Raw genomic sequence first — 24,829 nt, forward strand, 5'->3', positions numbered from 1 at the left:
ATATATTTTTCCTCTCAGAGGGCCATACTTTGGGGGAAGGAAGTTGTCGTCGTTTAAGCCAAATTCCCCCCAAACACAAGGTACGGCCCTCTAAGAACACCAAAGACTGCATGGCTTTTAAAACACTCTTAACGCCGATTGGATGTGAGTTAAGGCCAAAGAAGACGAGCTGTTTGGTTGTTCTTTTAGTTTGTCTGTGGGGTTTTTATGTGGTTTTTTCTTGTCGTTGTTGTTGTTCTTGACGCTAATCCCTGTCTGAACTCCAACGGTCAAGGAGAAAGTGAGAAACTCATGCGTGCTCCTCTTAAATTAAGTAGACGGAAGCTTGCTGAATGTGTTGGAGGCCTTGGACATCTTGCAACCAAGAAGACACAGTGAGGGGGGCCTGGGAGGCTCAGTCGGTTAAATGTCTGACTTCAGCTCAGGTCATGATCTCACAATTCATGAGTTCGAGCCCTAAGTGCTGACCGCTCAGAGCCTGGAGCCTGCTTCATATCCTGTGTTTTCCCCTCTCTCTGCCCCTCCCCTGCTCATGCTCTGTCTCTCTCTCTCTCTCTCTCAAAAGTAAACATTAAAAAAAATTTTTTAATAAATAAATAAATAAAGAAGACACACAGAGAGGTAACAGGTGAGCCTGGTGATAGGGGGCGGCGCTTGGGGGGTAGTATGGCTTAATTGCAGGGAGTGTGAATGGCGAATGTCCACGAGTCACAGGAAACCTCTGGAACTATTCTAGCAGTACAAAGACAGATGGAAAATTCAGTCTCTCATTTTGAAGTCACAGTGCCCTGAGTTTGGGTCTCCCATAATATGAATGTTATACTCAACTCTTTAAAAATTGTACTTTTAGGGGCACCTGGTTGGCTCAGTGAGTCGAGAGTCCAACTTCGGCCTAGGTCATGATCTCGCCGTTCCCGAGTTCGAGCCCCGCGTCGGGCTCTGTGCTGACAGCTCAGAGCCTGGAGCCTATTTCAGATTCTGTCTCTCTCTCTCTCTCTCTCTCTCTCTCTCTCTCTCTCTCTCTCTCCCCCTCCCCCACTCATGCTCTGTCTCTCTCTCTCTCTCTCAAATAAACATTTTAAAAAATTGTACTTTTAGCTCCCGACCCTGAGCTGAGTAGGAGTGAGCTTGACCTCTTTAAAGCCCAAGTAAAGATGTGTGCTACGGTAAGGAAGCCCCAGAGATCTGGGTTCTAGTTCAACTCTGACTCCAAAGAGCACAGGTGGCATTGAGCGTGTCTCTGGTGCTCATGTGTACCACGCATAAAAGACATACATTTCACTAACGCACTTTGCACACGCAATTTCACAGCACATACATCACACAGACACGATAATGTCACCCCATCTTAAACATGTACTACAAACACACATACCACACATAGGCCAATCATTACCAGACATATCACACAATTTCCCCATCTGTAAAATGTTAGGGAAGAAGATGGGTTGAGGGAAAAGTGGGAATCTTGGAGGCATGGGCTTTGGAATCATACTGCCTGAGTTCTAATCTAATTTTTTTCAACTGTGTCCTGAAGCAGATTGCTTAAACTTTCTGAGCCTTGGTTTTCTCATTTGTAAAGCAGAGACAATAATATCCACTTCATGGGATTTGCTGACAAGTTAAACAACATAATGTATACAAAGCACATAACTTAGTGCATGGCCCACAGGAAAGTGTTTTAGTAAGGTGTAATTTACACATAATGAAATGCTCTAATCTTAAGCATTCAATGTAGGTAGCTGCGTTTCAAGATGCAGAATATTTCCATCACCCTAGAAAATTTTTCTTGTGCCCCTTCCTAGTCAGTCCTTCTCCTGGGAACCACTACTGATCTGATCAGTCTATTTTAGAATTCCATATGATCCAGACACCATTTATTGTACTTCTGTGTTTGTGGGTATATTATTGGCTTCTTTTACTCAGTATAATAGTTTTGAGAGTCATTCATATAATACTGTGTGTAGAGTAGATCATTTATTTATTGTGTGTAGTATTTCACTGTATATAACATGCTACAATTTATCCATTCTACTGAAGGTGAGCATCTGGGCTATTTCCAATTTTGGCCTTTTGTGAACAAAGTGGCTGTGAATATTCTAGCTAGAATTTAGTGTAAGACTTTTATGGACAAATATTTTCTTTTCTCTCGGGTAAATTCCTAGGAGTGGAGTGCTGGGTCACAGAGCAGATATGTGGTGAACTTTTTCAAGAAACTCCCAAACGGTCTTCTAAAGTGGTTTTACCATGTTCCGTGTCCAGAGGCAAGGTACAAGAGTTAACTCCATGTCCCTCCCAACATGTGGTGTGGTCAGTCTTTTCCATTTGTCATTCCAGCATCACACTGTGGCCTTAATTTGCATTTCCCTGATGACTAATGAACTCCCTCCATGTGCTTATTTAGAATTTCTTTAAAGGTAGCTCCTCTCCCCTTTGCTGCTCTGTAGCTTTCCACCTCCATCATTTGAAAAACGAGGAAGGGAAAAACTGAAACTGAGAGCAAAATCTACTAGAAATATAAAGAGCTCTGCAAATACAAACACAATTATGAGCTTAGCCTCAGAACCCTTCCCTTACCTCTGGTTTCCCAGGACTGAAAGCTAAGGACCTGCTTGTCTTCCAAAGGAAGATAAGATCATGGCTAGCTGGAGGTCAGAGAGTGTGTGTGTGTGTGTGTGTGTGTGTGTGTGTGTGTGTTTAATATTATTTATTTAAAGCAGGCTCTGTGCACAATGGGAGACTTGAACTCACAACCCCAAGATCAAGCGTCACATGCTCTACCAACTGAGCCAGCCAGACACTCTGAGGTCAGAATGTTTTCATGATGCATTTATCTGATCGAATAATCATTTTTAGTCATTTTCGTTTATAAACTACCCACTATGCTCTAGGCACCTCATATACACACAGCATGTCTAATCTATTTTAAGATTTTTATTTTTAAGTAAAATGAAGTCCCAATGTGGGGCTCGAACTCACAAACCTGAGATCAGGAATCATACTCTCCACCGACTGAGCCAGCCAGGTGCCCCCAGCATGTGTAATTTTTACAATAGCCCTGCAACATTATTGTACGATCTCCATTTGGTGGACTGAAAATCAGAGATGTAAATTCCTTGATAACACCACACAGCTACATCTCCACCAGGTCTAGGTTAAATGCTGTGGTAAACTGTGCGCACGCCCACCTCAGTAATCCAGAACCATCCCCCCCGTCTCAAGATCCTTAATTTAATCACATCCACAAAGTCCCTTTGCCATGTAAGGTAATATAGTCACGGGTTCCAGGGATTAGGGTATGGACATCTTTGGGGGGGGGCCTATTATTCTGTCTACCATATGAGACATAGTATCCAGAAGAAGTGGGGACAGCAAGTTCAAAGGCCCTGAGGCAGGGCTCTTCTGACATGCCTGAGGAAGATGGAGACCGGTGAGGATACAGTAGAGAGGGCAAGGGCAGCGTGACATCTCACAAGGGCAGAAGGGTGAAGGAGGTAGGGTGGCTCTTGCAGGCCCTTGTGGGTCCCAGTGGGGCTTTGACCTTTCCACGAGTGGGATGGGAGAAAGTGAGGGACATGATATTACAGGTTTTTCCAGGACCCCTCCAGCTGCTGTGTGGAGAGAGGACTACCCACAAGGAGGCTGCTACAGTATCCAGCTGAGAGGATGGTGGCTGGACTGAAGCAGCAGAGGGAAGTGGTGAAACAGGTCTCATTCTGGACTTCGAAGGTTGGGTCACAAGGAACCACTTAAGGGTCAGGAGTGGAGAGGAGCTGGAAGAGGGGAGACGTCCAAGGTTTTGGGCCTGAGCAACTGGAAGAATTAAGATGCTCTTAAAGCTGGGGAAGTCTACCAAAAGCTCAGACTTGGGACTGCCCATGAGAAATCAGGAATTTACTCTGAGATGCGTGTTGGGAACCCGGATGGAGAGAGAAGTAGGAAGTCGGATATGGGAGTTCCGGAGCTCAAGGCCGGGAATCTGGAGGGATTTGTTTGGGAGACATGAGCATGTATGTAGGTGGAATTTAAAGCCAAGAGCCTGGATGAGGTCTCTGAGGGATATGTGCAGAGGTGAGAGGACCAAGAACAGAGACCTAGGGCCCCTCCAATGAGGAGGACCAGTGATGCAGGATGAAAACCACGTGAGGGGGCGGTTCTGGAAGTCAAGAGAGCAGAAGGCTACAAACTCTGTCCACAGTAAGCACGGCATGAGGGGCTGGTGGAGCACAGGATGACCCTTTTGCATCCTAGGGCTGTTTTCTGGCAAACAGCCTCTAAGGGAGACAATTTAAAGGAGTTTGGCCTACTGAGGCAGCCTTGTTCGTGCGGGCCAGAGGCGGCCTCCCCTGCAGGAGGCTCAGCACATCTGCCCCAGCGGTCTGGCCCCCTGTCTCCCAGCATGATCTCCTTCTGGTCTCACCTCCAGCCAGGCTTTAAGACTCAGCTCAGTCACCTCCCCTCTGCCAGGTGGCCGTACTGACCACCTGGACTGAGTTGGGTGCCCCTCTGCTCAGCTCCCGTAGGATCTGCTGCACGACCCCCCCTTTGGACAACTCCCCACCCCAAGCCAGTTTCCACATCTGAGTCTCCCACTGGGCTAGGCGCACCTGGGTTTCTGGCAAGAAACCTGGTTCCTCCTTTCTGCAACCCCGGTGCCTCCCTGGTGCAAGGCACCCAAGAGACTCAGTATCTGGCCACTCCCGGTCCTGTTACGCTGAAGCTCCAGCCCCTAGACTTCCCAGACCTTAGTGGGGACGTTTACACATTGCGCCTACGGACATTCACTGAGTTTTTATTAAATACCAAGGAAAGGGCCGTGGACTCTGGTCCAAGCCTGACTTCTGGCACTTTCAATCACTTTGGACTTCATTCTCCCATCTCCAAAATGGAGGTGATACAGGCTCCTCACTGGTTGTGACAACATTCGGGAAAGTGTTTGGCAAACTGAAAAGCAGTCTGGCAAATCGGAGTTACCGTAGCTCAGGGCTTTTCCTTGGCAGATGATTCAGGGCACGTGACTGGACCTGCATGACCCACTCCACACCATGTGAGCCTTCTACTTGGTTTTTTTCAAGCCACTTGGAGGACCAGCAGCGTCTTCCTCTGGCAATGGGAACTGAGGAGTGAGTGGGGCCCAGCCCCGAGGGAAACTCTCACACACGCATGGACGTTCACGACTGTTTCCAGTGACTAAGGACCACATGAAGCAGTTGGCTGGACCCTTCCTGAAACCTGTCCCAGATCGGCTCGGTCTAAAGCACTGCTCTGGCCATCCTCGGCCCCACTGTCCCACTTCTCTGGGGGAGCCCCTTCCCTATACCCAGGGCAGGGACCCAGCCTCCCCCTTTCCCTCAGCAGCAGGCAACACACAGGAGGTCCAGCGTGGGAGGCAGTTTATTGATGTTTATTTGCCCAGATGACTCTTCCTCACTGTTCTGGGGTTGAAAGAATTAGGGGAAGTGGAGACGTGTCAGATGGAAGCCAAAAGGCACACACTGAATGTACCATGATGGGCTAAAAAGAGGTCGGTCTGAGATTGACAAGCCCCCCATTTCAGAGGCTCAGAAAGACTGGGCCCAAGATCATGGGCCAAGTCCCTTCCATTTGCCAGAGAACCAGGCACAACCCTGGCCGGCTTTCCTGCTGGCTCTCACACCAGGCACCAGGCATCTTCGGACCTGGCTGTTGTGCCTGTGGGACCACCAACATCACAGTGGCCATGGTGTCTTGACCTAAACAAACAGGGAAGGCCTGGCCTGGCTCCTTCTGTACTAGGAGAGACAAAGGTGACTGATGAGCAGATCTGCGGTGCACGAGTAATGGGAGGGGCAGTGCTTGTCAGCGTGAGATCATGACTCTAGAATGTAGTGTAAATCCACAAGGTGGGTAAGTAAAGGCTGGCCACAATGATTAAGCATGGAAGTGTCACTCTGAGCCAGCCCAACTTCTGAACAGGCGGACTTCTTAGACAGCCTCTGCTCGTAGGGGGTTTCGGTCCCCTTGGCTCTAAACTGTCACGGAAGCAGAAGGAAGTGGAAGTGCCCAGCTGGGGCCTGGGGACTGCCACGATTGTCCAGATCTCTGTGGTCAGAGAGCGGCCCAGCCACCTCAGCCCTGCCCCTGGGATGAAGGAGGGAACAGGACGTTGAGTCCCGGGAGGGCTGCCCCCTGGGCCCGCGCCCCGCCTGCCTGGCTCCGCAGGCCTCTTCTTCTACCGCTTCTTCTTGGCCTCCTTCTTGGGCCTCTTGCTGGCAGAAAGAGCAGCAGCCTTGGGCTTCCTCGTCACCTCCACACTTCTAGGCTCAGAGGGTTCTGCCTCCTGCATGGCAATAGAAAGGAGAGTCCCGTTTAGACGAGTCAAGCCTGACACCAGCAAAACGAGACCGTGTCTGAAGGGGGCTTCGCGAACTAAAGCACACTGCCACAGAAACACCAGGGACAGGAACCGTCAGCGCCGGGACCCCGGACCGCACGTCTGCAGGGCTGCCCCTGGGGGAGCAGGGCGGTCCTCAGTGAAGAACAGAGGAAGAGGCCCCAAGGGAGGAGGCAGCCTCTGGAGTCTCAGGAGGCCTGGGTGGCATTGAGGCTCCTCCGCGTACCAGCCAAGTGACCTTGTGAGCAACTCACTTCCCCTTCCTGTGTCTTTGGTTTACCCACCTCTGAGATGGAAATAGTGATGCACGCCCCGGAGGGCTGAGGTGAGGAGGCAAAACGCATGGAAAGTGCCCCGCCGCCGGCTGGCTGCTGGCCCTGTGCTGGTCCCGGGCAGATGGCAGGTGGGGAGCCGGCTGTGGGACAGACCCACTGTGGCTTGCTCTCCTTCCGGCCCTGCTGTTCTCCTTCTCCCGTTCAACCCACAGACTGCCAGGGCCGGGAGGGGTGGAGAGTGCCGGCCGGCAGGTGGGCAACCCCCACACTGTGTTCTGTGGGGCCTGGCAGAGGTGCCCTGTGGGGGAGGGCAGAGGGCAGCCTTGGGGCGGAACTCCAGACTCCCCCTACAACTGGGGCAGCCCTGGTTTTTCTCTGTCGGGACTCGTTCCCTGTAAGATCTGGTTTACACAGAGGTCCTGCTGCTAAAAAAAGGTTCAAAACCGCAGATCCAGCCCTGGCCTTCGTTGCACAGATGAAGACAGAGGACTCCAGGCGAGGGACTCGGCTTGCCACAGCCACAGAAGCCTATGTCCAAGAATCTGGAGTGGATTCAGTCCTGTCAAGTGCTCCCTCCTCCCCTGGGTGATCAGTCATGCTGTGTCTCGGCCAGGCAGGATGTTAGCGAGGCAGGTCCAGCCCAGAGAACACTGACCACAGCCCCTGGGCCTCCTCCGGCCCGCAGGCAGACTTCAGTTGGCCTGCAGTGTTTATTTCTAAGCATTTGAGCCAACTGGTAGACTTCCCATTCAATCTGGACTCCTAGCTTTTCTTGAATGCTGGCCCTAGTAATGCTGGCCCCTCATCCCCCGGTGGAAAAAAATGGGCTGGGCAGCGGCTGCCCCTTCATTCAGCTGCCCACGCTCCCCACACCCCCCACGGCCCACTGTCCCCAGCACTACAGAAAGGAAATGTTTCTCAGTACCTGTGTCCTTTTATCAAAAACGGGAAAATAAAAAGCAGACTAAGAATACTAAGAAGGAGCACACTTCTGGAAGAGAAAAAATATTTCCCCGTGTTTAACCGGCCGACTCCCAGCTTCCAGCTTGCTTTGCTCTCTGTCCTTCCCTGGCCCCGCACCTTAAGCTATGTGCTCACAGAAGCCGCGTGACCGTGGCTGGGAGAGGCAGTCCACACCTATGTACTGGCCTACTCCAGAGATCCGTCGGCTCCCTCTCATCAGCCATCACTGCCTCCCCTCCACCCTGCCAGCCTCCAGCAGAGACACCAGATGTAAAGGCCCAGACCAGCCCCGGGTGCCCGCGGGTGACCTTCCCAAGATAATGAGGGGGCTGGTCCCTCCCCTGGCCGGGTCTCCGACGGTGGCTCTGGACTTTCCCAGCCTATCTACTTGTGTGATACTGTTAGTGCAACTTGGCCAAAAAAAAAAAAAAAAAAAAAAAAAAAAAAAAAAAGGAAGAAAGAAAGAAAAAGTTAGCCTGTTAGAAAGACAGACAAACAAAACAAAACCTCAGAGGAGCCAGTGTGTCAAGTGCTGGAGTTGCCGGCTGCAGAGCACAGCAGGAAGGCTACTGTTTAAGGCAAACCCCACAAGGCACGATGCCTTTGGAGACCTTGGGAGCTGGAAACCGTCCCCACTGCAGTACCTATGAGGCCAGAGGAAACCAGTCAGTCCCTGAGTGCCCCAGGCAAAGGCCTCCGATGAGACAATGGCTTATGCACAGGGAACTTGCCAAGCCCGCCAGGATCTCCACAGATGGAGCCCCCCTCCCCCGCCACTCAAAGCTCAAAGCTCGGTGCCTCCTCCACTTTCAGTAGGGCCCAGTTCAGAATCCACAGGGACGGTGACACCCGGCTGCCATCCCCAGTGCTTCCCTCAGACCCTCTCTTAGGCATCTTATCCTTTTCTCTCCTGAGCAGACCTCGCTCCCGATCCAGCTGTCTGTCAGATGACTGCACTGGCACCTTCCAGGCACCTCCAACCCCACTGTCCCAGACCAAGCACGGCCCCTTCTCCAGCAGGCGGAGGGTCCTCCTCCCCACCTGAGGCAGAGCAACTAGAGTCCCAGTAACCCCAGCCCTCTCTGCTCCCAACTGTCCAATCAGTCACCAGGTACCGGTGATTCAACAACCCCTTCCACCTCCTGACTTGGTCACCCTCTCTAGCACCAAAGTCCCTCCTTTGGTCCCTCCACTGCTAACTGACCTCTCTGCTCAGTGCCACAGATCCCCCCACCTTAAACCTTCCAGGGGGCTATCCCCCACGGTCCCATGCCCCACACATGGGATGGCATCTAAGGAGGCCACATCTCCAGCTTCTTCTGGGCTCTTCTCTAGACCCCACACTGGGTCAGGTGTCGGGGCTTCTGCCAGTCACTCTTAACAAGAGGAGCGCCCTTCCTGGCCACCCAGCAAAGCCCTCCCTGTGGCCCAGCACAAGAATACACCCCTACTCACCATCCAGCCTTCCTTCCCTGCTCCTCCACCTCCAGCAGCGTCCATCCCTCCCTCCACCCCTCCCCCCTCCCACCCCCGGTACCGAGGAACTGTGCATTGCCACTGCTACCTTACCACAGTGACATATTCTCCTGTTTGTCTCCCCTACCAGCTGTGAGCTCCTTGGGACAGCTTCAGTTGAGAGGAGAGGAGAGGAGAGGAGAGGGAGAGGAGAGGGAGAGGAGAGGGAGAGGAGAGGGAGAGGAGAGGGAGAGGAGAGGGAGAGGAGAGGGAGAGGAGAGGGAGAGGAGAGGGAGAGGAGAGGGAGAGGAGAGGGAGAGGAGAGGGAGAGGAGAGGGAGAGGAGAGGGAGAGGAGAGGGAGAGGAGAGGGAGAGGAGAGGGAGAGGAGAGGGAGAGGAGAGGGAGAGGAGAGGGAGAGGAGAGGGAGAGGAGAGGGAGAGGAGAGGGAGAGGAGAGGAGAGGAGAGGAGAGGAGAGGAGAGGAGAGGAGAGATCAGGCAAGATCTCCCATAACCATGGGGACTTCACTCTTGTTTATCATCATGAAAACAGAACACACTTAAGGGTTCCTGGTTGGTTCAGTCAGTAGAGCATGTGACTCTTGATCTTGGGGTTGCTGAGTTCAAGCCCCACTTGGGGCATAGAGATAACTTCAGTAAATATTTACAAATATATGTACATAACGTTTAGTCCTGGGTCTCAGTTTTCCCATGGGCACAGAGGACATAAGCAGCTTTGAAACCCAACATACATTCCCAGAAGCATGGCCAGACATAGCCACCAGTAATAATAACAACAACAACAGCCACAACGGCTGCTGATACTACTGTTTACAGGAGGCCGGGCCCTGGGTTATGTGGTGTGTACATACCTTATTTTAGCCTCACAAAGTGCCTTAACGAGTCCCATTGCACAGATGAAAGAAACACTCAGATCGTGTGACTTGCCCAAGGTGTCACTTGGTGAGCAGCAGTGCCAGCATGTGAAGTGCGGTCTTAATGGCTCTAGGATATCATCTGTCCCCGGTTTCCTCGGGACCTCAGGGCTGGAGACTGAGAACCAGAGTCAACTGTGAAATCTATTCTCTATTTAGTAGTGGCTGGAACCACAGGTTCCACAGGTGGCCGTGTGGAACGACAAGAATGGCTTGTTCCAGATTCTGTTGACGGGTCACTCGGACCCCTTGTTTGTGACTGAGGTTCCCACAGGAGTCAGGAGGGCAGGTTAGTGCTCCCCGCACCAGGCTCTGTTTCCCACAGCTGAAAGCAGCTCTCTGTGGGCGTATGTACATGTTACCGTCATCGAGTCATCTGGATGCATGATCTGTCTCCTCCTCACCCCAGACCTCCTCCTCTCCTCCCCATCAAAGATTCTGGCATCGTCACCCACCCAGTTACCCAAGCTAGTAACCTCCAAGCCGGTTCTGAGTTCTCGCCGCCCCCTCGTGCCCCCCACATCCCATCGGCCCCAGGTCCTGCCTGCTCTACGTTCTGAGGACCTCTCGAATCCACCCGGCCCCCCTGGACACACACTGCTGCACCAGGTCACAGCCCACGGTCTGCCCCCTCACTGTGTCAGCCTCCCACACGCTCTCCTCACCACCTACCTCACTGCTTTCAGTCTATTCTAGAACAACAGTCCCAACCATGTCTGTTTTCCACTTTAATATGTTTCTGGTTCCCTCTTCGTAGGAGACAAATTCCAAGACCTTCCTTGTGGCCTCCAGGCCCACACCACTCCAGAGCCGGCCCTGTCCCCCGGCACACCCCCTCACAGAGCCCACTCCGTCACCCCAGGCTGCCGGCCTGCCAGTATCGCCCACTGCTTTGTTCCCTTTCCTGCTCTGCCTAGGTTCCCCGCACCCCCACCTATCTATCCACACCCAATGGATCCAGGTTCCGTGCCAGGCACCACGGGGTAACGAAGAGAGAACATGCTTAGTGATGCGCACCAAGCGTCCGCTCACCGAGCCTCCATCACCCCAATGAGCCAGCCACTGTGAGCTCATTTGACAAGAAGGGAAACTGAGGCTGAGTCTCGGTGACGGGTCCAATGGGGGCACAGCCACCTTCCCCCCAAGCTATAGGGAAGAAAAGGCAGCTCTTATGCACATGATAAGACTCTGGGGTCCTAGCCACAAAGAGCTGTAGCTCCAAATTCTTAGCTAGTAAGGACGACTCTGCATGAATGACCGACTCGTAATTTCTCTTCAAACGCACGTTGCTGGTACAAGCGAGGCAGACTCTGAGTACTACAGCCCCACCTTTAAATCTGGGAACTCCAGGCCTCACCGGAGGCAAGTTTTAAGTCTCCTCAGCGAGCACGCCATGGCCAGCCATGGCCACCACCACCGGGAGGATCAGGAAACCTCCCCCGCCAGGTGGCTCCGGGCTCTGCGGAGGCACCCGTCCTCTGTGGACACAGGCCTCATCAATAATGAAGCAGTTCCACAGCTGCTTACGAGGCCAGAAAATTGCTGCTATTCATCAGATTCGAATAATCGAATCTGTGCCACAATGCATCAAATCCCTTCCAGCAGGGAAGGCACTCAGGATTTTATGATTTCCACTATACAGTTCAGTGTGGATTGAGTCCGATAAATCAGGACAGAACGTCATTCCATACGGGCTGAAACCACTCTCTCCTCTCAAGTGGTCCCGGGAAGGAAAACCACTGTGCTGTGCTCAGGTCCTCACGCACCTTATCTCACTGGATCCCCAAGAACTCTGGGTTGGGTCTGCATGCCCTCCTTTTATAGCTCAGGACACAGGCTCAGGGACATGAAGGGCGTGCCCAGTGCCGATGCTCCTGTTGGTCCTGGTCTCTTGCCCCAGGCCTGGGTGGGGTGCCCCCCCCCCCAGAAGACCTTGCAGGGGTAGAACTAGCACTGGCCTTGAGGGGGAGAGAGGACTAGCCGAAACAAGGTGTGGGGGAGGCCTTCCGTGGCGGCTCAACAAGGCGCACGAAGACAGTGTCCAGGATACGCCTGGCAGGCAAGAACTGTGATTACAGAGAACAGCCTTGGAGCTCATTCCAGACACAATTCAGCACGACTGCAGGCCCGTCCCACCGGCTGGGCTGTGGCCCTTTGTGTCCGGCTGTCTCTCCCATGAGACGGCACCCATCTCGAGACCATGTTTATACCGTCACCCTGCCCGCCACACAGCAATCTCTCCAGAAGGGCTCGTTAAGTAAAAAACACCCTGCTGCCCAATTCAACTGCAAACTGCTCCCAAGCTTAAAAAAAATACAGGGCAGAAGTGCAAAGTTAATTCTACGAGCCTGTCTCCTAAGGTGTTGAGAGTAGGTATAATATACACTTGCCCAAGTTAATTATTTACTCTGGCAACCCCAGGCGGAATTTTCCAACAGGCTCCTGAACTTCCAGGCCACAGCCAGAGCTGGGAAGGCTCCCTCGTTTTTAGGGCTCCAAATCTGCAGAGCTTTCTGGCTGACAGTGAAGTCTACGTGGGCATCACACTGAAAGCCACCACTCTTGCTATCAATTCTGGTGAGTTCTCCACTGGATCACAATGCTGGGCATCAGTTGTCTCTGTCTGCCCAACACCCCCTTTTGCACTGGGGCTCTGCCATTTCTCTATCCCATACGGTTCTAGGGGGACTCTCAGTCACGGTGGCCACTCCTGTGGCCAGTTAAATGTGGCCTGGCCAGAAATGGTACCCACTGCCCCTTCCTATCGATGGGGCAAGGTGCAAGCACGTGGCCAAGCCAGAGCCAGGCAGAGGACTTCCATGAGACCTGGAAAGTGAGCACAGGCAGAGAGATGGCTTCTCTTGCTTATAAACCATAAGCAGTAAGGATGCAGACTGGGGCTGCTGCAGCCACCTTCCTGACTTGTCACAAGTGCCTAAGAATGAGGCCAACACTCACAGGAAAGCCAGGAGATGGAGACAGAGCCCTGAAGACCTTTCAAGCCTCTGAACCCAGATGTGCCTTGAAATTCCCAGTTCTGAGAACCAATACAATTTCTTTCTGGAAAAACTGCTGGAGCTGTTTCTGACTTTCAACACAGAGTCCCCATTACTGCAGGAAGAGACTGTGGCAATCCACACAAAGACAGCAGAGTGCGAGTTGAAGGTACCGGCTAGGGGCTGGCAGCCGGCTGGGGAGACATGAACCCAACACATGAAGAGATGGGAAGAGTCAGCGTTCGAACTAGTAGGAGAGTCTGTGATTCACTGCCAGAGGAACCATTCCTATCTGCTAGGTGAGTCGCTGAACCAAAAGTCAACACCCACTTGCTTAGGGTTAACTGGATCAACATTCTGTGTAGAAACTGATCCGAAAGAGGCTGGGAGTAAGTTCCAGCAGGCTTTTGGGGAAGGGGGAGAGGAGCGTGCTGCCTTTATTTCCTCACTACCTGCTCCTTAAACTCCTGGAATTTGGCTCCCACCTCATCAAACTGAGAACAGCTATAGCCTGTCTTCCCAGAAAACGTGCCTGAGCATAAAGATATCTAGCACATTTTTGTTCACAATTTCAGGGACCCTGTGAACTTCTGAAGCCTATCCAGGGACCCACAGGGACCCAGGAACTCTGTTAAGAACTTTGCTCCACTGAAGCCGAACTCTGGAGGAAAGCAGCCTTTCCTCAGTCGCTCAGGAGTTCTTGTTGTGCGGTCCCCATGGGGACTGAGTTGTACATGTACTCTCCTTGAACCACGGTGGTTTTCAGGGAGACCACAGTCCCCTCTGCCCGCCGCTCTGCCCTGTCTCTCCTGAGACAGCGACAGGAACGGAGACCCCAGCTTTGTCTGCACGGCACCCCTGTCCCTCCTGGGGCGGGACCCTCCCCTCCCGCCACACTGGCCATAGCTGTCCCAAGCTGGGTCAGCCACAGTTCCTTCCCTGGGGATTCTGGAACTGGGACCAAGCAGGAAGGCAGCCTCCAGATGCTGCAGCTGAAAGACATAAACTTTGGAAGCTGTTAGTGGCCATGTTTCATCTCACCACAGGGACAGTGAGCAGAGGAAGCAGGGCCCTGGTAAGACAAATGAAAGACAGGAGATGGACAGGGAGGGGATACAGAGGAGATACAGATGGTGAGTGACAGAGTCCCTGGTTCTCGCCCCTTCCAGAGGCCCAGCTGCACCCCCGCTCTGGGACAGCACCCGCTGTCTTTTCAGTACATCTTTTCAGTATATCCACACTGCACAGAAACTACTTCAAGCAGGTTGGGAATGCCCCAGGTTCAGGCCTTTTCTGAATCTTAATTTCTGTTGAAGAGCTCAGCAACACACTCCCAGGGTTTCAAGTAATAATGCCATATTGATAAAATAATTCCCAGGCCTCTATCCCCAACTTCTCACTGGCTGTTTCTTTCCCACTTGGACGTCTTGCTATTATTTCAATCTTAACACATGTAGAACCGAACACTTCCTACCCTCCCAAAATTGGTTTGTGCTTCAGGGAAATCGTCTAAAGATTGGACCAGTGGCTGCATAATAGAATCACCAGAACACTTCAAGAAAATACTGATCCAGGCTACGGTGAACAACAGAATCAGAATCTCTATGGGGGCAGTCCAGGGCTTTGAAAACTCCCCAGGCAGGCGCAGACAGATGGAAAGTAGTGGACCAGCCCAAGGACTCCCTAGGCCCTTACTCACAGCAGACATCAATGAGGCTTTACCTGGAGCCTAGAAGCAGCCCAGAAGCCTTTCACTATGGCCACCACAAAATCAATCAGAATGGCATGAGAGATGAAATGTACCTGCCAGCCTGGACTAGAGAGAAACGGTGTAAGGATCTAGATCTTATACTTTAGAATCCAACCTACAAGAAAATGCTTGGATTAAGTGTGGCCCAGGCTTCAATCATTCTCACACAAATGTTTATTTTCTCAGGTCTTAGTTTAATGAGGTGTTGACGAGAACAGTTCTCATTTGGCTTAGGACTGGAAGGACTTTAGTTTTGATTTTGCAAATTGGTTCTTACTCCCACTATGAAAAGGAAGGGGGTGGGGTGGGAAGCATTCGTATGTGTTCCTTCTTTCTTCCCTGATTACCCCCAAAAGAGCTTTCAAAATAATCTGCTAAGTGTTGAAGTACTGAAGTCATAAACTAGTTGCAAAAAATCGGCTTACTGGAACAACAGGAAAGACATTCTTTCGCTTTTCAAAGGCTTTCCCATCATCTAGAGCCAAAAATATTATCTTCTGACCCAAAAAGCCACTAATAAACCTTGTTTCTATAGGCCAAGCGAGAGGGATGATTTTGCCCGAAGCAAACCGTCAAAAAGAGCGAGATTGTTCTCTGGGTCCTCCCACCCCCACTTCTGCCCTCTCCCACCTCCTGGCACCCTCCACTTCCCTCCTGCCCTCAGGCTGCCCAGGGTCCCCACCAGCTATTCTCACTCCACAGGTACCCTTCCTCCCTAAGAGCTCCCTGGCTCCAAGCAAAATCTTCTTTTCTCCATCCCCATCCAAATCCCACATCCCAGCTAGCTGCCAGGCTCAATCCCTGAACACAGGCTCAGCGCCCACCCTCCCTTCATGAGATGGCTTGTGCGCAGAGTGCCGTGTCCCCTTCTATCTATTTAGGAGCGTGGGGAGTCCGAGAAGGCTGCCTGATGGGGGCACCCCGAGGAAAGCCAGCAACAGAGTCTCTGCATAACTGGGGGCCTGAGGCACCAATAAAAAGTTTAATGACCGGCACTGTTATTTGTTGCTACTGATCCACTGAAAAGCTTTAAAAAGCTAAAACAGTAAGCTTCAGTCATGAAGACAGTTCACTTATGCGAGCCTTACTGCTCTAAACTGCAAGATAAATTAAAATGAGATGTTATGTACTCTATTTATATTTTAAAAGACGAAGCTGTTGTCCCAAATTAACCTCTAAATAGCAGAGTGGGGAAGTAGGCATATTGCTGAGCCCTTTGTCAACTCCCCGTCTCAAAAGACCACAACCCACTGCGCCGCTAAGGACAGCAGAGAGAGGAGGAAAAGGCACCCCTTTTCCCTTGTTTGCTGAACTGACCCAGGCCTCTGTGGCTAGCCTGGAAGGGCTAAGAACATGACAGGAGGTGAGCAGCAGCTCTCCAAAAGGCCACACACCTCTGACTCTACATCTCTGCCTACAAAATAAAAACATTCATCACCTCCCTCCCTTGGGACTCTTAGCATTGGCTTCATCAGTGGCCAATGACAGTAAAAATGTTTGTTATTTATAATCGCCAATAGCATGCCGAGGCTGGGAGGACAGAGCCCCAGAGCACAGGGATTACGCTTTTAGAGTGTGATACAATTGTGGGTGGAAACACTCCAATCGTGACCTCCTTCTCCAAATACCAGAATAAGAAACAGAGATGGACAGAACCATCCGGAGGCCACGGGCCCATGTCCATGTTCACCAAAGTTCTCAATGCCCTCACTGGCTATGCCTTCCCTCCGCCTGCCCTTTAAGTGCTAAATCGTCGCAGCTGTAGCCTTGGACCTCTCCTCATCTCAGCCCATGTTCTCAGCGCGGAAACTGCGTCCTCGCCCAACTTCAAGTACATCTCGACTCTCACGTGTTGATGAACACTCAGCCCAGACCCTCCTCCTGCTAGAGACCTTCTGCATACTTGGCAGAGCCACCCGGTATCTTTTCTTTCTTTTTTTATTTTATTTTTTAAGTTTACATCCAAATTAGTTAGCATATAGTGCAACAATGATTTCAGGAGTAGGTTCCTTAATGCACCTTACTCATTTAGCTCATCCCCCCTCCCACAACCCCTCCAGCAAGTTCTCCATATTTAAGAGTCTCTTATGTTTTGTCCCCCTCCTGTTGTTGTATTATTTTTGCTTCCCTTCCCTTATGTTCATCTGTTTTGTATCTTAAAGTCCTCATATGAATGAAGTCATATGATAGTTGTCTTTCTCCGACTAATTTCGCTTAGCATCATAATACCCTCCAGTTCCATCCACGTAGTTGTAAATGGCAAGATTTCATTCTTTCTGATTGCCGAACAATACTCCATTGTATATGTATATATATATACAACATCTTTATCCATTCATCCGTCGATGGACATTTGGGCTCTTTCCATCCTTTGGCTATTGTTGATAGTGCTGCTATAAACATGGGGGTGCATGTGTCCCTTTGAAACAGCACACCTGTATCCCTTGGATAAATACCTAGTAGTGCAATTGCTGGGTCGTAGGGTAGTTCTACTTTTAATTTTTTGAGGAACCTCCATACTGTTTTCCAGAGTGGCTGCACCAGTTTGCATTCCCACCAGCAATACAAAAGGGTTCCTGCTTCTCTGCATCCTCATCAACATCTGTTGTTGCCTGAGTTGTTAATGTGAGCCATTCTGACAGGTGTCAGGTGGTATCTCATTGTGGTTTTGATTTGTATTTCCCTGATGATGAGTGATGTTGACCATTTCTTCATGTGTCAGTTGGCCATCTGGATTTCTTCTTTGGAGAAGTGTCTATTCATGTCTTTGCCCATTTCTTCACTGGATTATTTGTTTTTTGGGTGTTGAGTTGGTAAGTTCGTTATAGACTTTGGATACTAACCCTTTATCTGAGATGTCGTTTGCAAATATCTTCTCCCATTCCATTGGTTGCCTTTTAGTTTTGCTGACTGTTTCCTTCGCTGTGCAGAAGATTTTTATTTTGATGAGGTCTCAACAGTTCATTTTCACTTTTGTTTCCCTTGCCTCCGGAGACATGTCAAGTAAGAATTTGCTGCAGCCAAGGTCAAAGAGATTGTTGCCTGCTTTTTCCTCGAGGATTTTGATGGCTCCCTGTCTTACACTTAGGTCTTTCATCCATTTTGAGTTTATTTTTGTGTATGGTGTAAGAGAGTGGTCCAGGTTCATTCTTCTGCATGTCGCTGTCCAGTTTTCCCAGCACCACTTGCTGAAGAGACTGTCTTTATTCCATTGACTATTCTTTCCTGCTTTGTCAAAGATTAGTTGGCCATCTTTTCTTTTTTAATGTTTATTTTTGAGAGAAAGAGAGAGAGACGGAGAGAGAGAGAGAGAGAGACAGAGGCAGAGAGAGAGGGGGACAGAAAATCTGAAGCAGGCTCTGCACTGATAGCAGTGAGCCTGATGTGGGGCTCGAACCCACAAACCGCGAGATTGTGACCCCATCCAAAGTCAGGAGCTCAACCAACTGAGCCACCTAGGTGCCCCCGAACCACCTGGATATCTTAAAGGCACCTGTTTAAAATTTTATTTTTTTTTAATGTTTTTATTTATTTTTGAAGGATAGAGAGACCGAGCGTGAGCAGGGGAGGAGCAGAGAGAGAGGGAGACATAGAATTTGAAGCAGGCTCCAGGCTCCGAGCTGTCAGCCCAGAGCCCGACGCGGGGCTCGAACTCACGAACTGGGAGATCATGACCTGAGCCGAAGTCGGATGCTTAGCCGACTGAGCCACCCAGGCGCTCCAAAGGCACCTGTTTAAAAGTGAACTCAGCACGCTCTTTCCCCAGCTACACCCCAAGTGGCTCCTTTGCCAGGGCTCCCCACTGCATCAGTAAATGGCTATGACTCTCCCAGCTACGTGAGCAGGATCTCTGGGACAGAGTCATCTCCAAGAAAAATTGATCTCCAGAATATCTTGTATGTTGTTTAGCGAAAAAAGAAACATGTGAAGCTGTATTTAATAGTATGCTATCTTTTACGTGTCAAAGGGGAGAATATTTATATATGTACATATGTACATACACATCACACACACACATATACACATTTGCTTATGTTTCCAAAAAGAAACAAAAGAATAAATCAAAATAATAAAAATGGGGGTGCCCGGGTGGCTCAGTTGGTTAAGTGTCCAACTCTTAATATTGGCTCAGGTGATGATCTTGCAGTCAGATCAAGCCCTACATCAGGCTCCTCACTGAACACAGAGCCTGCTTGGGATTCTCACTCTCCCCCTCTCTCTCTGCCCCTCTCCAACTTGTGTGCACACATGCACACGTGCTCACTCTCTCAAAATAAATAAATATTTATTTATTAAAAATGCTTATTTATTTATGGGGGGGGGGGAGGAAGAGAGAGAATCCCAAGACCCCATGCTATTGGCATACAGCCCGATGTAAGGCTCGAACTCAAAAACGGTGAGATCATGACCTGAGCCGAAATCAAGAGTCGGATGCTTGACTGACTGAGCCACCCAGGCACCCCAATAAACTTTTTTTTTTAATTTAAAAAAATAATAAAAATGGTTACCTATGGAGGGAGGAAGGGAACAGGGTAGAGGATATTGATATTAAAGGAGACTTCTGTTTCTGAAGACAATTTTATCTTGTATCATTTTGATGTGGGAAAATGGTGTACATACACATTTTATATCTGTTAATTAAATCAAAAAGGAAAAACATATAAAAGTTCAAAACAAGCTGAAACAAATTAAGCTAAATTCAGATGAGGATGGGAGTATAACTATTATGAAAAAAAGAATTACTAAACACAGTACTCTGACCATACATCCCTACTGGGACATATTCTAAGGCCAAATAGAACCTCAGAAAAATCTTAAATTTCATTCTGAGTCTTACTGTTAGTAGTAAAAAACAATATAGTTTTAAGTTATAATAAATATATTATAAGTGTGCAGAACAGAATCAACATAAAAAAAAAAACAAACAAACCTACTTTCTTTAGAAAAGCCTACTTGCAAGGTTGGCCCTTGGAGGGCACGAGTGAAATTGGATTTTGGGTGGTTCCTACAATTCCCAGAACTGGTAAGAGTGACTCACTGTACCTAAACCAAACAATATGGTTTATGCTGAATACCTGCTTTCCTGCTGGAAGTCTAGAATTTTGTCCATAAGCAGAGCAGCTTATGTAACCTACACTCAATATTGTTAAGTCCTAGGCAATGAGTCTCTAATGAACTTCCCTGGTAGACAATATTTCACACAACTTGATGAAGCTCCCATTGAGACCATCTGAGCATTAAATAAAGGGGTGGGGCGCCTGGGTGGCTCAGTCGGTTAAGCGGCCGACTTCAGCTCAGGTCACCATCTCGCGGTCCGTGAGTTCGAGCCCCGCGTCGGGCTCTGTGCTGACAGCTCAGAGCCTGGAGCCTGTTTCAGATTCTGTGTCTCCCTCTCTCTCTGACCCTCCCCCATTCATGCTCTGTCTCCCTCTGTCTCAAAAATAAATAAACGTTAAAAAAAAAAATTAAAAAAAAAAAAAAAAAAAAAAACTAAAGGGGCACCTGAGTGGCTCAGTCAGTTAAGTGTCCGACTTTGGCTCAGGTCATGATCTCACAGTTCGTGGGTTCGAGCCCCGCATCGGGCCCTGTGATGACAGCTCAGAGCCTAGAGCCTGGAGCCTGCTTTGGATTCCGTGTCTCCCTCTCTCTCTGACCCTCCCCTACTCATGCTCCGTCTCTTTCTCTCTCAAAAATAAACATTAAAAATTTTTGTAATTAAAAAAACTAAAAACATGTCAAATGTATAAAAATATATATTCAAAATGATATAAAAATCAAAGTTTCATTGGTCAAGATTGGAGGCTGCTGGAGTCCAAACTTACTGCTCTGAAAATTATAAAGGGAAAGAAGCAATAATTTATCCAGCCTTTACTATGAATAGCATTTCAGAATAACCATACAGGCAATGAAGAAACGGTCTTCTTCACTGAAGAATTCCAGCTAGTAAAAGCAGAAGGAAATAATGGAACTTAGCAATGATCACCGAGGGATGCTAAAACGACTTAGGTGAAAGACTGGTGGGGATTTTTTAATAGAGGGATCAGCTAACACCACCTGAATCCACTGATCAATCCTAGAATCTCTAAACGTGTGACAACCAGACACATGTCCATTGATGACATACAACAGGAAGTTCACAGCACCAGCTATGAGGTGTTCTTAGCAAATAACCTGATCTGAGCTGACTCAAGCCTCTAGACTGAATTTCCAATTAATAGGAAGTATGGGGAACAGAGAAACATGTTAAATGACACCACACAGAGGCAATCAGCTAAATCCTGGATATGGATATCATAGATGACAATGACCTGCTTTCTCCAACAGATCAATGTTATGAGAAAACAGAGGGTAGTAGAAGGAGTGTGAATGGCTACAGGATAAAGAGACCTATAGGAAAATGTCAAAACCACAAAAAGCCAATCTGATCATGTCAGTCTCCTACTTAAAACCCTCTGGGCCCTGCCCACTCTTCTGGCTGCACCTCTCATCATGACCCCTCTGTGCTCTGGCCACAGTTACCTTCATTCAGTTACTTGAACTAGAGTCCTTGCAAATGCAATTCCCTCTCCCTGGGGGAGGGGCAACAGGTGGGCCCCTGCCCCAGTAAAATCAGGTCCTTCCCCTTGATACACACCGGCACAAGTGCCCTGGACTTATGGCAACATGCACGCTTGTTCCATATCTGCCCTCCTCTCAAGGATTAGAAGCTCCATGAAGACAGATACTACATCTCGAAGCAGGATGACATGTAGTAGGCACTAAATAAAAACGTGCTTAACACATGTGAACAAATAAAATACTGGTCACGTGGTTCGAGGCCACTGGGTGGGAATGTGACATCGTCCCAACTGATCTTCTCTGCTGTGCTGTTTTTAGTACCTAGAACCCCGTCTGAGGAGTGGAGGCTCACAGGGAAGAACTCACCACCTCGTGGGACTTGGGAACAGGTACGATGATGGCCAGCACACAGATGAGCTGGAAGATGGCTCCCAAGAAGAGTCCGTACCGTAGCAGGTTCTCCAGGAAAGTAGGCTCGGGCACCTCGGGGGGTGAGAAGTCCAGGTCGGAGGCCATGACCTCAGCCGCCTGCTGCCTTCGGTCGGTCTCCTCTGACTCACCACCCTCCAGAGCCAACTTCTAAACACAAAGGTTAAGTGTCATGTTTCTACAACTGACTTTTAAATAGTTCCACTTGCACAAACACACACAAACTTGCAAGAATACATAAAGCGATTATAGTGAAATGCTAACAATTCTTGAATCTAAGTAGAATACATATGGATAGTCGTTGGACTATTCTTTCAACTTTTTTGTGGGTCTGAAATTTTTCCAAGTTAGAGAAAATAAATAAGTAAATGCAAACACTTCAACACAAATCTCTAATCAACATACATTTGAAGGCCAGCTATGTTTCAGGTTTTGTTCATTCATTCACTTATTCATCCAATTATCCATTCAACAAACACTTACTGAACACCAAGTACTGAACAGAGGGCAAAAGAGACAAATCCCTGTTCTCTTGGGGCCTACATCTCAGGGCACAGGCAGGCAATGCATCCAGACATGCTACGTCAGCTAGTGACAACTGGTTTGAACAAAACTTGAGGGTACTATTTTAATTTGTACAGGGTGACAGACAGGAAGGGCTCTGAAAGAGACAGGAATCGAGAGGCAGAGACACGAAGTGTAAGCAAACCACTGGAACGCATGAGAGAAGCATATCCAGGCAGAGAGAAAGGCAAGTGTCGAGGCCCTGGGGTAGGGAAATGAGTCCAAAATGTCAGAGAAGAATGCTCGGGAAGGAAGAAAGATCAGAGAGGAGTGTAGGCTGACCCACTAGGACCCTGACACTTCCGAGCTGACTGAAGCCACTGAAGGGTTCTGAGCAGACAAGTGACATGATCTGACTCACATTTTTATATATATACATATTTTTTAAATTTAAATTTTAGTTAACATACAGTGTAATATTGGTTACAGGTGTAGAATTCAGTGATTCATCACTTACATACAACACCCAGTGCTCATCACAAGTGCCCTCCTTAGTACCCACCGCCCATCTAGCCCATCTCCCACCCACCTCCCTCCATCGACCCTCCTCAGTTTGTTCTCTATAGTTAAGAGTCTCTTGTAGTTTGTTTTACTCTCTCCTTCCCCCCATCTTCCCATATGTTCATCTGTTTGGTTTCTTAAATTCCACATGAGTGAAATCATATGGTATCTTTCTCTGATTGAAAAAGTATGCTATCTTATTTTGCTTAACATTATACATTCTAGCTCCATCCATGTCATAAATGGCAAGATTTCATTCTTTTGGATGGCTGAGTAATATTCCATTATGTATATACACTACATCTTCTTTATCCGCTCATCGGCCGAAGGACACTTGGGCTCTCTCCATAGTTTGGCTATTGTTGATAATGCTACTATAAACATTGAGTTGTGCATACTCCTTCAAATCTGTATTTTTGTATCCTGTGGGTAAATACCTAATACTGCAATTGCTAGGCGGTAGGGCACTTCTATTTTTAGTTTTTTGAGGAACCTCACCACTCTCCCCTAGAGTGACTTACATTTTATTTTTTATTTTTTTTAACTTTTTAAAAAATGCTTATTTATTGAGAGAGAGAGTGGGAGAGGAGCAGAGAGAGAGAGAGAGAGAGAGAGAGAGAGAGAATCCCAAGCAGGCTCCAGAGCGCAAAGCCAGACATGGGGCTCAAACTCACGAACCGTGAGATCATGACCTGAGCCACAAGAGTCAGATGCTTAATCAACTGAGCCACCCAGGCACCCCGAGTGTCTTACATTTTAAGTGGTGGGATGAGGGGGTACAGAGTAGACACAGGAGGCCAGTGAGAAGGCTACTGCCAGTAACCCAAATAAGAGATGCTAGGGACATGAATGACAGGGGGCATGGTGGTGGCCAGTGGTGACAGGTCCAACCCCAGCCAGCTTCTGCTTTCAGCAGGGACCCCACTCCTAATACCCTGGTCAAGCCGAAAGAACTGCCTGTAGTTCTCCAAGAGCCCAGGCTCTTTCAAAATCCTGGGCCTCTTGGGGCGCCTGGGTGGCTCAGTCAGTTAAGCGTCCGACTTCAGCTCAGGTCATGATCTCACAGTCTGTGAGTTCGAGCCCCGCGTAAGGCTCTGTGCCGATAGCTCAGAGCCTGGAGCCTGCTTTGGATTCTGTGTCTCCCTCCCTCTCTGCCCTCCCCTGCTCATGCTCTGTCTCTCTGTCTCAAAAATAAAAATAAAAACAAAATCCTGGGCCTCTGCCCAGGCTGCACACTCTGCCAAGAATGCCCTTTTCTGTTCTGACTGCATGGTGAAGCCCCCACTGTACCTCCAAGGCTGAGCTCAAGGGTCACCTCTCCAGCATGCCCTCCTTATTGCCATCCTCTTACCCTGGTATGACTGAACTGTTTCCCCTCGACCACGGCACCTAACAGCATCTTCCTCCTGCCCACCCCAATGAGAAAGGGGCAAACTTACTTTGGAACCAGGCCCACCTGACTCCAAAGCCCTCTGCATTTTCAGAGATCTGTGCCACAATGCTATTTCCTGCTAAAATTGAGCTGTCCAATATGGTGGTCATGAGCCACATGTGGTTACTGAGAGCTGAAACAGAGCCGATCCAAACTGAGAGGGCTGTTAAATATATACTCAATTTAGGAGCTAGCAGGAACATAAAAATGTAAAATACCTCATTAATGAGATTTTTATATTGATTACATGTTGAAATGATATACTGGATTAAGTTGTATTATTTTCACCTGACCTTGAAAAAGAACAAAATTGGAGGATTTACTTTCTGAGTTTAAAACTTACTAGACAGCCACAGTAAGCAAAACAGGCACTGGGATAAGGATATAGACTAACGGAATAGGCAGCTGAGAAATACATCCTCACGTGTAGTCAACTGATTTTCAAACAAGGGCGCCAACACCACTCAATGGGGAAGAACAGTCTTTTCCACACATGGTGCTGGGAAAACTGCATAGCAACATGCAAAATAATGAGGCTAGAATCTTATACCATATACAAAAATGAACTAAAAAATGAGCCAAAGATATGGGGCACCTGG

At 49.0% G+C, this 24,829-nt stretch overlaps 1 protein-coding gene and 1 long non-coding RNA gene across 4 annotated transcripts in view; both read right to left on the minus strand.

Moving 5' to 3' along the window:
- Nucleotides 1-5,376: 5,376 nt before the first annotated feature.
- The window catches only part of MANBAL (mannosidase beta like), a 296,121-nt gene continuing 276,668 nt past the window's right edge, over nt 5,377-24,829 (minus strand). For all 3 annotated transcript variants that reach the window (XM_053890270.1, XM_019458544.2, XM_019458545.2), the window contains 2 exons: nt 21,671-21,883; nt 5,377-6,319 (listed from right to left, as the gene is read on the minus strand). In XM_053890270.1, the coding sequence (XP_053746245.1) occupies nt 6,212-6,319; nt 21,671-21,820 (258 nt within the window). In that variant the 5' untranslated portion in view covers nt 21,821-21,883 and the 3' untranslated portion in view covers nt 5,377-6,211. The remainder of the gene's footprint in view (nt 6,320-21,670; nt 21,884-24,829) is intronic.
- On the minus strand, nt 15,401-21,664 carry LOC128773472 (uncharacterized). Its single transcript, XR_008417732.1, has 3 exons — nt 20,249-21,664; nt 18,477-20,004; nt 15,401-18,239 (listed from the first exon to the last, which is right to left on the minus strand). It is a non-coding gene; the product is annotated as an uncharacterized LOC128773472 (long non-coding RNA).

This window comes from Panthera pardus, unplaced genomic scaffold (genome assembly GCF_024362965.1).
Source record: "Panthera pardus isolate Hobbes unplaced genomic scaffold, ASM2436296v1 HiC_scaffold_25, whole genome shotgun sequence".
Classification (NCBI taxonomy): domain Eukaryota; kingdom Metazoa; phylum Chordata; class Mammalia; order Carnivora; family Felidae; genus Panthera; species Panthera pardus.